Below are 17,659 nucleotides of genomic sequence, written 5' to 3' on the forward strand. Positions count from 1 at the left end.
GAAAAAAGAAAGAACATGGGTATGAAACTGATTAGAATCAGAGGTGATGAATTGCCCGTAATTGCCGAAAGATCTGAAAGCCAACTGAGGAATTTACGGCAAGAGAGATAGGGAGGAATCAAGGAATCAAGTACTGCGGTGATAGGGGTTCCAAAAAGAAGAATGGGAGAAGAAGGAGGCACCCCAGCCAGTTTTCAGAATATCCACAATGAATATTCACGAGAGAGATTTGCATGCAGTGCAAAGGAGAAGGGTGTATGATGGTTTTTTGCAACAAAGCACACTCTTGATATTAAGATTTCTGACCCAGGCGGAAAGATCGAAACACGACACCATGTCAAGTCTTAGTGGTGCATTTGCTACAATAAACTCCTTGTTTTGGACTCAAGTCTCCTGGTTTCTCATTGTTGGAAGGTCCATCATACACCCTACTCCTTTGTGTTTTCCTGTGACTTGTTCGTAGTGGTGGTTTTGTTCCTCCACCTTTGGGTGGTTCCTTCATATTCGGGTTTTACTCCCACCAGGAAAGAAAGGTACCAGAAATCTCGTATGTTTAATACTCAGTTCATTGTAAGCTCAGGGGGATAAGAACCTCTTTGTAGTGACGCCCTCTTCACAGTAAGCAGTGCCCTTAGCCAGGAGCCCCTCAGTGTGTGGAGAGACTGCAGCAAATACTTAGGCTCAGAAGCTCAAAACTCCAGTGCTGTACTAAACAGCGCGAGAGAAATGCCATTGGAACAGCGCCAGAAAAGCTCCCTAATGCTCAATGCTAATGAGATTCAAATATAGGCGTGCTCATAGCATTGAGCATTAGGGAGTTTGGTGGGAGGGCAGTGTCTGACACACGTGCTCAAGAGTTGTGCATTAAGCATCGCATGCCCAGAACACCAAAGAGGGGAGGGGAGGAGGAGGAAGAAGTGCTGGTTGGCTAGCGGTGCGACAGCCTATCTGAAGCGGGGGAATGTGCTCCTTTGCAATGCAGAAAGGATACAGTGTCCCTCCCTCTCTGCTGCCCATCTTCTGCCGGTCTGTCTGCTGAAGGAAAAGCTCTGCAGCCAATTTCTTGCCCATCTCCACAATACCGTTCCCAGCCCTGGCTCCCTCCCTGCACAATCTCCTATGGTGCAGCTTTGGGCTTTGCTTGGTCAGTCCAGTGTTAAGCTTTTCTCTGGTGTTGGGGATGTCACCACGCTTGGCACAACCCCAATGCCAGCTCTGAGCTGGTGTAGGGTTTGCAGTGGAAAGAGTGCCGTTGTTTGGCGCACTGTCCGCTGAGCATTGGGGAAGAATAGCAAATACTGTTACTACTTATCATTTCTATAGCACTACTAGAAGTGTGCAGCACTGTAAATGACCTCATGCTCATTGCTCTGTTCTATCCCGTGCTCATTTGTTCCCATGCTCCGGGCCTCTGAACAAGTGGATACATACCTGACATCAAAATCCCTTTTGGGAAGTATGAACTCCCCCTCAAATCACAAGTCAGGAACCTTGGAATACAGTTAGGTTCAAAACTTACTCTGATTCCCCAAATCCAAGCAACCTTCAAGAGCTGCTTCTACTATTTACATCGAGAAGGTAAATCTTATCCCAGTTTTGCATGCCATTATAACATCAAGACTGGATTACTGCAATGCACTATACAATGGTCTGACTACAAAGGGCTTGCACCAGCTCCAGTTGATTCAGAATGCAGCAGCAAGACTCGTAGAAGGTTGCAAGCGTGATCACATCACACCATTTTTGCAAAAACTTCATTGGCTACCAGTACAATACAGGTCTAAATTTAAAACTCTATGTCTGATCTTCAAGGCTCTGAAAGGAAATGGCCCCGAGTATCTGAAGAATAGGATGATCCTCCACACACCGCCAAGGATACTAAGGTCCTTCCAAGGACTTTCACTAACTACACCCTCTCCAAAAGACATTACATGATGTGATACCCGTAAGCAACCCTTCTCCGGAGTAGCCCCCACACTGTGGAATGCATTGCCTGAAAGGCTCTGCTTAACACAAGACTATCTGTACTTCAGGAAGCAGGTGAAAGCTTGGCTATTCAACCAAGCCTTTAATGGAAGAAGTAACTAACTTGTTAGTCTCACTCACACACACAAGGATTGACTCGGGCTGCACATACTGCAGCAGGACATGCTTATCCACTCCTAGCCTAACTGTGATCATATTTAACCATCTCTCTGACCTCATATGCAACTTTCTTCAAATCAGTCACCTTACTTTCAAATTCTTCCTACTTTCTTACTCATCTATATATTACAACTTTGCCTTACCCTTCACTACTAATTATAATGTTCTATTACGTTTTGTGTTGTCATTGCAAGTAGTATACCATGCCATGTTTTGTATTGTTACTTGAATATTTTTACTGCTGTAATTGCCTATTGCTCATGTTTGATCTATTCTTACTGTACACCGCCTTGAGTGAATTTCTTCAAAAAGGCGGTAAATAAATCCTAATAAATAAACTAATAAACACAAAAAGAAGTACTAAGAGCCTTCAAAAATGGGACAAGTCCTTTTATTCCACAACGTAGATTGACCTTGTGTGTCAAAAACTCAATCTTGTATATCAGTTACCCAACAGGGGTCGTGTTTCGGTGCACATCGCCTGTGTCAGGGATCATTAGAAGTCAAAAATCAATGTTGACATGCCTAGCATCTGAATTAAGGGCAAGAAGTAGGACCTTGTCCGTTGCTTCATAGGTGAACAGAATGGTGCGTTTTCCACAGTCTTCAATTCTTATTAAACAGCAAACCAAATTTAAATAAGTGGTAAATGTCGAGATACTAAAAAGAGCAATTTAACTCACAGCATATACCCCGCAGTGCCTTTTCAGTGCTCTGCAAGTTAAATTGTTCTTTTTAGCATCTCAACATGTACCACTTATTTAAATTTGGTTTCCTGTGTAATAACAGTTGATGACTGTGGAAAACGCATCATTCTGTTCATCTATTAAGCAACGGACAAGGCCCTACTTCTTGCCCTTAATTCAGATGCTGGGCATGTCAGCATTGATTTTTGACTTCTAATGACCCCTGACGCAGGCGCTGTGCGCCCTAACACGACCTGTTTCGGGTCATTGATTTACAAGATTGAGTTTTTGACATACAAGGTTAATCTATGTTTTTTTTTTTGTTACATTTGTACCCCGCGCTTTCCCACTCGTGGCAGGCTCAATGTGGCTTACATGGGGCAATGGAGGGTTAAGTGACTTGCCCAGAATCACAAGGAGCTGCCTGTGCCTGAAGTGGGAATCAAACTCAGTTCCTCAGTTCCCCAGGACCAAGGTCCACCACCCTAACTACTAGGCCACTATGTTGTGGAATAAAAGGACTTGTCCCATTTTTGAAGACTCTTGGAAGAAATGTACAGTCATTGCACAACAGTGACACCTAGTGGCTGAATGTAGAGCACATGTTTATACGGCTGTGGAATCTAGGTGCATGGCCTCTGGCCAAGGACCATCAATGCAATGACTGTTCTAAAGTAAGTTAGGAAGGCATATGAAAGAGAAATTAAAATGCTGGAGTAGTTTGGTACCAGATCTCAACATGGTTCTAACTGAGCTGGGACACCCAAAGGAGTAGAAATGAACTACCAAGTCAAAGTCATTTTCTAGGAACACCAGCCCTCCTGAGTACATGTTAGTGACCTATGTTCTTCTCCAGCATGCTTCATGATTGTCTAAAAATAGGGTTGTCCAAAAATGTCATTCATTTACATGTATGGGGGTAAACCAAAACTAGAAGTCTTGGTGCAAATGCTGTGGTGTTTGCATGACCAACAGTTTTGCATTGTAGTAGGTTTGCTTTGATTATTGCCCAAAGAAAAATTGCACCCAGAGATTTGTGCCTGCTTTCTCTGTGCATAATTGTTTTGGCATAAATCTACACATCCCCAAGACTGCCTTTTGCATATGCATGTTGAGAAATACACAGATTTTTATCTACTGACAGAGTGGGCAGGAATCAAACAGCCCTCGTCACCTTTTGAGTGAGGCCCTGATAATTAATGCGCAGTTTTAATAGTACTATGCACTCAAAACAGTGATCAACCAATTTTTTCATGTCTAGAGGAGATTCAGGTTGATGCTTGTGGATTTGATGGCAATCTATGACTTCTTTTTCCACAGTTCCTCCACGAACTAGTCTCCCAAAGCCCACAGGTCCTGAAGAGACAGAGAGCAGCAAAGAGATCTGCCTCTTCAATGTCTGGAAATTCTGCAAAAATACAAGTACTGTGATTTTATTAAACTCCTTTGATGTCTTCTACAAAGTTTCCTATGACCTCCTCATCACGAAGACTGAGGAACTTTACTTAGTTTAATTTATTTACTGTATCATCTTTCATTTCCACAATAAAGTGATTTCCAAAGAACTCACCTGGCTTCAGCTGCAAATTCTTCCGGCGAGATCCTGGCTTCCCTGCTGCGACTCCTGTAACCACGAGCTTGAGCCATGCCAGAGAAAGTGGTGAAGGCGGTTAGCTTAGCAGAGTTTAAAAAGGAGTTGGACGGTTTCCTAAAGGACAAGTCCATAAACCGCTACTAAACGGACTTGGAAAAATCCAAAATTCCAGGAATAACATGTATAGAATGTTTGTACGTTTGGGAAGCTTGCCAGGTGCCCTTGGCCTGGATTGGCCGCTGTCGTGGACAGGATGCTGGGCTCGATGGACCCTTGGTCTTTTCCCAGTATGGCATTACTTATGTACTTATGGTACCAGAACTTTGGGTTTGGTCTTGTGATATCAGGTCTCATGAGACTTGAAACTGTGGGACCAACTTGGTGTCACATGGCTCAAGCTCATGGTTAGAGAAGTTACAGCGGGGAAGCAAGGATCCTGCCGGGGGAATCTGAATTTTCAGTGGAGCTTCTGCGTGCCAGAAAAATGAAGTTGATGGGCCAGGTTTTGGCTTGTGGGCCATGGGTTGGACGAGCTTGTTCTAGATGTATCTTACCCTATGGAGGGTTGTTTTCATTTCTAGGATACTGGCACAACATCTGTCTGTGTGGACGGTTTTGGCCACACGATCTCTGAGCCCCATATCCATATTCTTGCCCCTCTATCACTAGCCTACTTTTTAAGATCCTCCAGCTTTTTCAGGCTGGTCCTTCACTGTTCTCTGTTTATTTTATCTTCAGATAAATGCCCTCAGATGCACTTTTATCTGCCTTATCGATGGGAGATCCTCCGGGATCGGGTTTGGGAAGAGCTTCCTATGATGGAAGAGATAGAAAAAGCATACTGCGACCCAAACAATATAAGGTACATAGTAGATGACGGCTGATAACATAGTAGATGATGGTAGATGGTACAACATAAGGTACAAGCATAGTTTCTGAAAATATAGCTATAATGCACAAAAGGTGTCTTTTACCAAGGCACTCTGGTGTTTTAGCACGCATTAAAAATAGATGCACGCTAAAGATGTCCATAGGAATACATTGGCATCTTTATCGTTTAGTGTGCGCCTATTTTTAATGTGCACTAAAAACGCCAGCTCGCCTTAGTAAAAGACCCCCAATGTGAAGAGAATTAAGACTTCAGAGAGTCCTCACTCGTTGGAAAGGAGTAATAAGCTGACACATATGGAGCTCACCATTTAACTTTAACATAGAACGTACTTGTTTAAAGTTACATATATTTTCAGCGGCATTATCTATATTTAAACAGATAATGTTTAAATATAGATCTGCTATGTACATGTTATCGCTTGCCACAAAGCAAAATACAAAAGATGAGGTAAAAATATGTTATCACTTGAACTTTAGTGGCTAAATTTCATCAACTTTGTTGCCTGTACTCATTCCACCCTAGAACACATAACTTAGGGCATTTTGTGAATAAAATGGTTATCAATAGAAATCAAACAAAATAAAACATGGAAAAGAAAATAAGATGATACCTTTTTTATTGGACATAACTTAATACATTTCTTGATTAGCTTTCGAAGGTTGCCCTTCTTCCTCAGATCGGAAATAAGCAAATGTGCTAGCTGACAGTGTATATAAGTGAAAACATTCAAGCATTACTATGACAGTCTGACAGGGTGGGAGGATGGGGGTGGGTCGGAGGTATGCATGGGGACATCAAAGCATATCATTGATATTCTAACAGGGTGGGTGTGGATAGGTGAGGGGAGGGTGATCAACAGAGACATACAGCTTTATGGTTTATAATGGGCTAGGAACCCCAGATCCTTGTTAAGTCCTTTCTGTTGGGTGTTAAAATATTCAATCATTCTGACTTCAAAGGTCTTACGTTCTTGTATGGTTTTAAAGTTACCTTTGAGGATTCTCACTGTGAAGTCACTGGTACAGTGTACTGGTCCTGTAAAATGTTGACCAACAGGCGTGGGAACCCTGCTGGCACCAGTATTGTTCATATGATGTCTATGTACTGTAAATTGAATCTTGTCTTAAGCATCTGGCCTGTTTCTCCAATATAGCATCCTTCGTTACATTTTTTACACTGAATGATATATACCACATTGGAAGATGAGCAAGTGAAAGATCCCTTTATGTTGAATATCTTTCCTTTGTGGATGACTTTGGGGTCCTATGAAATATTTTGGCATAGTTTGCAACTGGATAAATTACAGGGAAGTGTGCCCTTCTGTTCCTTTTCAGTCTGTGAAGGAAGTTTACTTCTGATTAGCTTGTGTTTTAAATTGGGTGGCTGTCGGAAGGCCAGTACTGGTGGGGATGGGAATATCTCTTTCAGTAATTCATCCTCCTGGAATATAGGTTGTACTGTAGATCTCTTATGATTTTTCTCAGTTTTTCCAGCTCTGGATTGTATGTCACTACAAGCGGGATTCTGTCTGTGGATTTTTTCTTTTTGTACTGTAGCAGATTCTCCCTGGGTGTTTTGAGGGAGGAGGCAATATTCTTGGAGATTATTTTGGGGTTGTAGCCCTTCTGTTTGAAGGATTCAGTCAGGGTTTTAAGGTGTCTGTCTCTGTCCCCTGGGTCAGAGCACATATGGTGGTATCTTGTGGCTTGGCTGTAAATGATGGATCTTTTTGTATGTGAAGGATGGAAGCTGGAGTTGTGGAGGTAGCTACATCTGTCTGTGGGTTTCTTGTATATAGATGTTTGTATACAGCCATCACTGATTGAGACCGTGGTGTCCAAAAAATTGACTTTTTCTGGGGAGTAGTCAATTTTGAATCTGATTGTAGGATGGTATGTATTGAATGCAGAATAAAATTGTTTCAGAGTTTCTTCACCCTCCGTCCAAAGCATAAAAATGTCATCGATGTACCGGTAGTATTTTAGAGGTTTGGTCTGGTGTGTATTCAGAAATGTCTCTTCCAGCTCACCTATCCACACCCACCCTGTTAGAATATCAATGATATGCTTTGATGTCTCCATGCATACTTCCTACCCACCCCCCTCCTCCCACCCTGTCAGACTGTCATAGTAATGCTTGAATGTTTTCACTTATATACACTGTCAGCTAGCACATTTGCTTATTTCCGATCTGAGGAAGAAGGGCAACCTTCGAAAGCTAATCAAGAAATGTATTAAGTTATGTTCAATAAAAAAGGTATCATCTTATTTTCTTTTCCATGTTTTATTTTGTTTGATTTCTATTGATAACCTTAAGAGTGGACTAACACGGCTACCACACTCCTCTACTTAAGGTGAATAAAATAGCAACTGAATGTCACTGTTATTTGTAGAGCCAGCGACAGCCACTGCTCTCCAGTTTTATTCAACATTGTTCATTATCTGGATAGTATCTGACTATGCATAAATTATTTAAATGCTGTGGCCAGCATTAAAAAAAATGCTGACAACAGTGTTTGAATATTGACTTGATTGTTTGTAAGTCAAAAAGTCCCCAAAACATCCTGGTTTGTCCTGTGCTCTTATTAAAATCTGACTTAGGTCACCAATTAGGTGAGAATTTAAATTCATACTAGGCAGCTCTCCCTAATCATGGCTCCTCCCCGAGGTTGGGCAGGATAGAGATGCCTCATACTTTGTGGGAGAAGGCAATGACAAACCACTCCTGCATCATACCAACAAAACCACAAGAAGGGATCCCTTACAATGTGGTCGCCAGGAGCTTTGGTTGAACTCGAAGTCACATCTGGATCTGGACTTCTCGCTATAGTTTAACTGTTACTGTAATTGCATTTACCCCTGCTTTATAGTAACATAGTAAGTGATGGCAGATAAAGACATGAACGGTCCATCCAGTCTGCCCAACATTCACATTCGTTATCAATTCAAGATTAAATCTGCAATGAACGTGATATTATATACTTGATCATGGTCTTTTTTTTTTTTTTTTTTGTATTTCTGGGACATAGACTGTAGAAGTCCGCCCAGCTCTGTCCTTAAGTTCCAGCTACTGGAGTTGCCATCAAAGCCCACTCCAGCCTATCCAAATCCGTCTTTATGCATTCAGCACCGAAACAGTACTAATCACTCTCCTAACCAAATTCAAACAAGAAATAGCAACTGGCAAAAGTGTACTTCTTCTGCAATTTGACATGTCTAGTGCATTCGACATGATAAACCACAAAATACTACTAAACATCCTACAATACTTCGGGATCGGTGGAACTTAGTTGGATCAAGGGTTTCCTAACCACAAGAACATACCAAGTGATATCAAAATCGAATATATCATCACCATGGAAACCAGTATGCGGAGTACCCCAAGGTTCACCTCTATCTCCGACCCTCTTCACCCTAATGATGACCCCCAGTGGTCCCCCACTAGCCAAATCCCTATCCAACCAAGGCCTTAACCCCTATATCTATGCAGACGATGTCACAATATACATTCCGTTCAAACACAATCTAACAGAAATCACAAACAAAATCAAACTCAGCCTGCAAATCATGAACTCATGGGCGGATGCATTTCAACTAAAACTCAACGCAGAAAAAACACATTGTCTCATCCTCTCATCACCCAATACAACATGAATAAACCCACCATTATAAACACTCCAGATCTCATAGACTTACCAACCAGAAACAGAAAAAGGTCAGCACGCACATACCTAAATCTCCACTACCCAAGCTGCAAAGGACTAAAATATAAATCAACATATGCATCCAGCTTCTCTTACATAAGCACACAACTATGGAGTGCACTACCAAACATCATGAAGACAGTGCACAACCTAACAAACTTCCGGAAATCCTTAAAAAACAATTTGTTCGAAAAGGCTTACCATAACGATCCAACCTAAACACCTGAAGCCTACAATACAACGAAACTTATACCAGATCTGGACAAAACTTAACTCTCCCTCCTTGACTACCTAATTTACTCTGTCACTTATATAACTTTAACGCAATACCTCTCTGTATTTTTCAAACCGGAATTGGCGATCGCCAGCACGGTACTATGTAAGCCACATTGAGCCTGCAAAAAGGTGGGAAAATGTGGGATACAAATGCAACAAATAAATAAACAAATAATTTAATGTAATTCTGGGGCCTAACGCAGTAGGAAATGGATCTTAGCACATTTTAATGTAAGACTTTCCCTCACTACAGCCATTTCAATTTTTTTTTTCAGGTTATGTGCTAATGGAACCAAACAAGGTTAGCTGTGATAAGATGGCTGTCACAAAGTGACTGTCCACCAGCACAGCTCAGGTCTGTCTGCACCTGCCGCTTGTTCTGTACACTAGCACCCCCTCCTCCCACCAACTGGGTCCCAACCGCCTCTGGGCAAACCTCCTGCTCTCAAATTATTCCCCAGTGATTTCTAGGTGACAGGGGCCACACTCCTAGTGGTTCCACAGTTCCTAGAAAGCACCCACAGACCCAACACACAAACCATCCGGATTCTTAGTCCAGACAAGCAGAGGCAGTAAACTAAAAAGTTTATTGTCATGAAAAATTAGAACAATGAACAGAAAAGGTGCAATCATCAAACAGTAACAAGTAACTGAATATGGATCAATTGTAAAGCTATCTAAACATTTAGTCACTACCTGAATAGTGCCTGGGAAGATCAGGAAAGTATAGCTTCTCCTAGATTATCAAATATAACTGTTCACAGGGCCTTAACAAAGAGATCTTTCTCTCTGTTCTCCCAGGCTAAGACTGGGGCAAAGCCAGTACATCCTAGATGAATTTGAACTCCTGGCCAATTAGAGCCCAGAACAACAAGTTTTAAAAGTAGTTGGCCACATCACTGCAGGTTACCTCTTATCTATGTTAACTAAAGTGGGAGCAGTCATTTCTCTGTAACAGCTTTAAACATAAATATACACCACATGCTGGCCAAACTAGAGAAATATACTTCTAGAAATAATACAGTTTTACAGACTTAAAAACCCATTGTTTTGTCACAATGGAAAACACCAGTAATTGGGAAGCAAAGTCAGTGCTGGGCAAACTTTTACAGTCAGTGCCCTGATTGTGCCTGGACAGATTCAGCTTTGGGAGCTGGAGAACAAGACCAATGCTGGGCAGACTTCTACGGCCTGTGCTCTGACCGTGTCTGGACAGATTGAGCTTCAGTAGCTGAAGAACAAGGCCAGTGCCAGACAGACATCTATGGTCTATGCCCTGAAAGTGGCAAGGATAAATCAAGATCAAGTATACATATGTAGTATCACATCCAGTGGCGTTAGCTACGTGGGGCCATGGGGGCCTGGGCCCCTGTAGATTTAGCCCTGGACCCCCCTGCCGACGACCCTTTCGACCCCCCCTCCCGCCGCCAACCTGCCGTCGCTTACCTTTGCTGGCGGGTATCCCCATCCCCCGCCAGCCAAGGTCCTCTTCTTCCAGCACAAGGCTTCGTTCTGTTTCTGTGAGTCTGACGTCCTGCACGTACAGAAACAGAACGAAGCCTTGCGCCGGAAGAAGAGGACCTCGGCTGGCGGGGGTTGGGGTCCCCCGCCAGCAAAGGTAGGCGGAGGCAGGGGAGGGTTGGCGGCGGGAGGGGGGTCGAGAGGGTCATCGGCGGTGGGGGGGGGGGGGGTCAAAGTTTGTGGTGGCACTGGGGGGGGGGGGAAACGACTAAAATGTGCCCCCTCACCTCGGGCTCTGGACCCCCCCTCCCACCAAAGTCTGGCTATGCCCCTGATCACATCATACCTTATGCTGTGAGTTTATCTTATTGTGTCAACTGGATGAACCATACAGGTCTTTACCTGCTGTCTTCTACTATATTACTATGTTAATGTGTGTATTAGCACATGTAACCTGAAAAACGTTAATGAGGGACTATGTATCACCTGCTATTTAAAAGGTGCTAGGTGCTCTCATTTAACACTATGTTATCTAGTTAATGTGTGCTAATGCAAACACATTAGCTGAATAACGCTTCCACGCCCATTCCCTGCCCATGACTGGATTCAGTAAATGGTGCTGAAAATTTATTGCCGAAAAAAATCAAGCATTAAGCACTAAAGGGAACACGCCCTTTACAGAATAGTGTTGGTGCGAATTCAGCTCCTTACTTTTGGGTGCTGTACTTATACCTGCTGGTGCCCAACTTAGGCATGTATTGGACAAATCAGATGAATTTTGTAAATCCGTGCGCAGTTTTGGAATGCCCCTGGCTGCGCCCGCTTTTCAGATATGCATGATTGAGGTTAGGTGCCGAGCCTTATAGAATAACACGCAGCCGGTTGCGTGTGCAAATCCTAGTTGTTAGCGCCCAATTATTGCTAGTTAAGGGCTCATTAATGGATTTATTCCCAAATTGGGGCATGCAACTTTGGGCGCCATATATAGAATTTGAGGGCACGTGTTTTGTGGTAAGCCTTTTTTCCTGCGGTTAGCACGTGTTAGCGCTAAATGCATTATAGTAAAAGGGCCTCTCAATTTCTTATAGTTCACTTTATCCCAAGAGGTCCAGAACAGATTATATAGAAATAGAAACATGACGGCAGATAAGGGCCAAATGGCTCATCCAGTCTGTCCATCCTCAGTGTCCACTAACTCTTCCTTTCCTAAGAGATCCCCACATGCCTGTCCCATGCTTTCTTAAATTCTGACACAGTCCTCATCTCCACAACCTCCACTGGGAGGCCATTCCACGCATCCACCACCCTTCGGTGAAACAGTATTTTCTTAGATTCCTCCCAAGCCTGTTTCCTCTTAACTTCACCTTATGCCTAGTGGTTAGGGTGGTGGACTTTGGTCCTGGGGAACTGAGGAACTGAGTTCGATTCCCACCTCAGGCACAGGCAGCTCCTTGTGACTCTGGGCAAGTCACTTAACCCTCCATTGCTCCATGTAAGCCGCATTGAGCCTGCCACGAGTGGGAAAGCGCAGGGTACAAATGTAACAAAAAATAAATTCCAGAGTTTTCCTTCATTTGAAAAAAGGCCCCCCTCCTGTACGTTAATGCCACTGAGGCATTTAAACATCTCTTATCATATCCCCTCTCTCTTGCCTCTCTTCCAGCTTATAAAGGTTGAAGTTCCTAAGCCTGTCCCTGTATATTTTACGACAGAGACCGGTTACTAATTTTGTAGCCGCCCTCTGGACCGACTTCATCCTGTCTCCAGAATTGCACACAGTATTCTAAATGGGGCCTCATCAGAGACATAAACATGGGCATTATCACCTCTTTTTTCCTGCTGGTCATCCCTCTCCTTATGCACACAAGCATCATTCTGGCTTTGACCGTTGCCTTTTCAACCTGTTTGGCCACCTTAAGGTCATCAGACACAATCAACCCCAAGTCTCTCTTTTCTTTTGAACACAGAAGAACTATAATGTTCTGTTCCCTTGGATTCTTGTACCCCAAGTGCATGACCCTGCATTAATTAGCATTAAATCTTAGTTGACAATTATCAGACCATTCGCTAGATCCTTCTTCATATCATCCACAATCTCCATGATGTCCACCCTATTACAGAGTTTGGTATCATCTGCAAAGAGATGTGGAGGGGCATAATCGAAAGGGACGCCCAAGTTTTCCTGAGGACGTCCTCGCAGGACGTCCCCAGACAGGGAAACCCATATTATCGAAACAAGATGGACGCCCATCTTTTGTTTCGATAATACAGTCGGGGATGCTCAAATCGCAAAATTTAGGTCGACCTTAGAGATGGTCATCCCCGATTTTCGGCAATAATGGAAACCAAGGACGACCATCTCAGAAACGACCAAATCCAAGCCATTTGGTCATAGTGCACTGGTCCCCCTCACATGCCAGGACACCAACCGAGCACCCTAGGGGGCACTGAAGTGGAATTCATAAATTGCTCCCAGGTGCATAGCTCCTTTACCGTGTTTGCTGAGCCCCCCAAATCCCACTACCCATAACTGTACACCACTACCATAGCTCTTATGGGTGAAGGGGGGCACCTAGATGTGGGTACAGTGGGTTTCTGGTGGGTTTCAAAGGGCTCACATTTACCACCACAAGTGTAACAGGTGGGGGGGATGGGCCTGGGTCCGCCTGTCCGAAGTGCATTGCACCCACTAAAACTGCTCCAGGGACCTGCATACTGCTGCGATGGACCTGAGTATGACATTTGAGGCTGGCACAAAATATTTTTAAATAATTTTTTTTTGGGTGGGAGGAGGTTAGTGACCACTAGGGGAGTAAGGGGAGGTCATCCCCGATTCCCTCCGGTGGTCATTTAGGGCACATTTTTGTGGCTTGGTCTTAAAAAAAGAAAGTACCAGGTAAAGTCGTCTAAGTGTTCGTCAGGGACGCCCTTCATTTTTCCATTATCAATTGAGGATGCCCATGTGTTAGGCATGCCCCAGTCCCGCCTTCGCTACACCTCCAACACGCCCCCGTGAACTTTGGTCATCCCCGCGACAGAAAGCAGTTGAGGACGCCCAAAATCGGCTTTCGATTATGCCGATTTGGGCGACCCTGTGAGAAGGATGCCCATCTTGCGATTTGTGTCGAAAGATGAGTGTCCTCTTTCAAAAATAAGCCTGAAAGCTTACCAGACAGTTCTCCTGCAATATCACTCATGAAGATGTTAAAAAGAGCCGGCCCTAGGACCAAACCCTGCGGTACACCACTGATAGCCCTTTCCTCAGAACAAGCTCCGTTTATCCCTACCCTCTGTCTCCTTCCACTTAACCAGTTTTTAACCCAGTGAGTCACTTTAGGTTCCATACCAAGAGCACTCAGTTTATTTATCAGTCACCTGTACGGGACCATGTCAAAGGCTTTGCTAAAATCCAAATACACCACATTTAGTGCCCTTCCTAACGTCCAACTGTTTGGTCACCCAGTCAAAGAAATCAATCAGATTTTGTCTGACACGATCTGCCTCTAGTGAAGCAGAACATCTCCGAATTCCCTGAGTACCCTTATCCCATCAGGCTCCATCTCTTTGTCTACTTTTAGTTTAACTAGCTCCTCATGAACACAGTCTTCTGAAAATCGGTCCCAGTCTACCATACATCCATCCCCACTAGCATTTGTTTTCTGCGATCCTACCCCTTGTCTTTTGTCCGTAAACACAGAACAGAAATAATTGTTAAGTAGTTCAGCTTTATCCTTATCAGCTTCTACATATTCCTCCCCCTCATGACGTGATCTGAAGAAGCTAGGCAGTATCTAAAATATTAATAAACATAAACGTACAATATCACAAGACCAAATAACCAATAATAATAAATTACAGAAGACTAACAATACAAATGAGGAAAAAATAAAGATTAAAGAATAAAAGAAAGTACAAGCAAATTAACAACAATAATCAAATAATAAAAGATTTTGTTCTCCTTTACAACTCTGTTTCACGGCTATGTTTAGACATACTTCAGCTCTGTTCAAGTAAACTGTTTCACAAAGAGGCTCATTTTCAAAGCACTTAGCCTCCCAAAGTTCCATAGAAACCTATGGAACTTAGCCTCCCAAAGTGCTTTGAAAATATGCCTCAAAGTAAACTCTTTTCTTCCTATGCTTTTTCGTTTCCAGTTCAGGAACTCATAACGTTGACTTTGAGAAGATGACTTGTGCCTTCATCCCAGTTCGACGCCTTTCCACAGCTTCCTCCGTCACAAAACCAACAAAGTTCCAGCTGACCACAGAGTGGCTCTGGTACTGGAAGAATGAGTATGGTCAGTGGATTGAGTATGGAAAGCAGGTGAGTGTTCAGCTGAGGGATAAACAAAGGAATATATATATATATTTTGTCTATCCAAGTTTCGTCTTTCCCTCTGCCTCCTTTTCATGCACAGGACAGGATCAAGCCATTGGTGAACCCTAGGAAGACAAGCTTGATTGGCCCCCCTCATAAAATAAACTAAAATTCCTACAAATGAGGCCCCTTTTAGATCTAATTGCAGAGGAAGAAGCACTGTTCCCTGTCAAGTGAAGGACAACACACAGGGTTGAGAAGAATGAATAGTTCTCTGAAGATGGGGGGGGGGGGGGGTTCTGCAGAACTCTTGCGAGGCCGCTTCTACTCTTGGCGGACATTTTGAATCGGCGCCGGGACCGTCAGCACTCAGCATTCCAAGGGGAACAGAATGTAGGGCAGTGCTCCGGGCAGGAAAGAAGAGGTCACTAGACCACCAAGGCAGTAGAGTAAGGGGAGGGGAGGCTAGGATACCCTTAGGAGGGTGTGACGGGAGGGGGGGGTGAGGTGAAAGGGGTGGGGTGATATGTGGCAGGGGCGGGGCATGTGTCCTCTTTTTGGGGGGACCAAATATGGTAACCCTACCCTGGGAGTCATTGAACTACACACCTGAATGGCCTCTCCTAAATATTTGGGCCCTAGGTACATTTTTATACCTTAATACTTTCCTGTTCATATATCATTAACAGCTCTCTGATGAATGATAACTGTCCTTAAACCAGATGAAGAGTGTCAGTTGTAGGAAAAAAATGCTTTTTTTTTTAGTATAAAGTCTGCTTTTCTTTTGCAGGGTCTCTGAAAGGGGGGGGGGGGGGCTTTCAGATCCCGGACATTCATGTATAATGATCTCTAGAATTATTTTCATATTTGTAGATTGCTGCACCCACAGCACTTTCCCGTAAAGTGGAAATGCAGATCAGTATAATACATAATTAAGGGATCCTTTACTAAAGTCTGATAAGCACTAACCCGTGCTTACAGCAGCTTAAAATGCCTTACTGCAGGGCGTTCTCAGACGTCCCGTGGTAATTTTGAAATCAGCGCACACTTCTCATATGCTAAAAAATAGATTCTCCTCCCGAAATTCAAAAGCATTTAACCGGCCAGGATCAGCACCTAGCCGGTTAAGTGCCCCAAACCAGCTATCTGGCGTTATTCAGCAGCAGATAGCCGGTTGGCCGACATAACCGGCTATCCGCTGATTTTCAGCCCCATTTTAGTGGCTATATTTGGCCATGTGAATATTTGGGATATTTTTGGCTGGTTAGTAAGTCTGAGTATCAACATAGCCGGTTATCATCTAGCCGGCCAAAAATAAACCAGATATTCAGTGTCGGTCACCGGAAATGACCCGGCATTGAATATCCGGGTTTAATGGTAACCATGGGAGTTAGCTGGTCTGAATATTGGCCCCTCTATTTTTTAGCGTTGGGTCAGGTCTGGGGCGGAGAGTAGGAGTATTCTGCTCTAATCAGTTAGTGCAGCTGCATTGCTGCATGCTAACTGATTAGCACATGAGCCCTTACTGCCTACATAATGGCACATGGCCATTAATAGAAAAAACTGAAATTCGGCCATTTTACCCATGTGGTAAAAATGGCCTTAGTGTGTGGCAAAGACCTGTGTAAGCACGCGCTAAGGCCACTTTTTACTGCAGTTTGGTAAAAGGGCCCTAAGTGAGAAATGATCCAAAATACGAGGATGGGAAAAATGGAAAGAAAGTGCAAGAATCTCTGAGAGATAAAAATCTGAACTGTACCCAGTAAAACCTGCTTTTGACTGACATGTTTGATGAAGTATTGCTGTTTGTGGTCTTCAGTGCATCTTTGTCTCCCCAGTCTGGAAACCATAAGACAGCCTCCTCGCTTTCTTCCTTTGGTCTGGAGAATGTGTATCTGGCAGACAAGGAGGCCATAGTGTCATTCCAGGCTGGCTCCCAGTCCTATGAGATCAACTTTGCAGGTAGTACATCCTTCCAATACATTTCACTGGCTTTGGGTTAATAAGTAGATTCTAGTTGATGGCCTTGTCTTGTCTTCACTCACTTACTTTGTCATTATTTTCAGTTCTATTGCTTAAGATATTTTACCATGATAGAAATGGAGGCTGTGTCAAGTCAGCGTAAAAGGAAGTTGAAAATGTATTCTAAAAATCCCACACAGGTTTAGGCTGGAGAAGTTAATCATTGCACAACAGTGACTCAAAAAACCACAAAAAAAGGGAGAGCGACCAAATAAGTTCTAACTCAGGGATATTTATTAAAAGCAATTCAACTCAATACAAGTCTATGTAAAAAGACTCGATGCAGACCTGCATTTCTGCTCAATGCGCGCTTGCCTCAGGAGTCCAAAAACTTCTGCAAAAACAATACAAAAAAATAACAAAGCATAAATACTTATTTATAAAACAAACCTGGCTTCATTTATTTATTTATTTTATTGCATTTGTATCCCACCTTTTCCCACCTTTTTGCGGGCTCAGTGTGGCTTACAATAAGTTGTGAGTGATAGAAATACAATTTGTTACTACTCGGTTATGGATTGATTACATTGTGAGGAGTTAAGCGAGACAAACTCAGAGTATCA

At 43.3% G+C, this 17,659-nt stretch overlaps 1 protein-coding gene across 2 annotated transcripts in view; it reads left to right on the plus strand.

Annotated features, from left to right (window-relative positions):
• Window positions 1–17,659, plus strand: part of LOC115478063 (zinc finger CCCH-type antiviral protein 1-like) — a 108,600-nt gene that overhangs the window by 65,051 nt on the left and 25,890 nt on the right. For both annotated transcript variants that reach the window (XM_030215294.1, XM_030215295.1), the window contains exons 7-10: window positions 4,152–4,253; window positions 5,164–5,287; window positions 14,912–15,080; window positions 16,913–17,036. In XM_030215294.1, coding sequence (XP_030071154.1) covers window positions 4,152–4,253; window positions 5,164–5,287; window positions 14,912–15,080; window positions 16,913–17,036 — 519 coding nt within the window. The remainder of the gene's footprint in view (window positions 1–4,151; window positions 4,254–5,163; window positions 5,288–14,911; window positions 15,081–16,912; window positions 17,037–17,659) is intronic.

This window comes from Microcaecilia unicolor, chromosome 9 (genome assembly GCF_901765095.1).
Source record: "Microcaecilia unicolor chromosome 9, aMicUni1.1, whole genome shotgun sequence".
In the NCBI taxonomy this organism is placed as follows: Eukaryota; Metazoa; Chordata; class Amphibia; order Gymnophiona; family Siphonopidae; genus Microcaecilia; species Microcaecilia unicolor.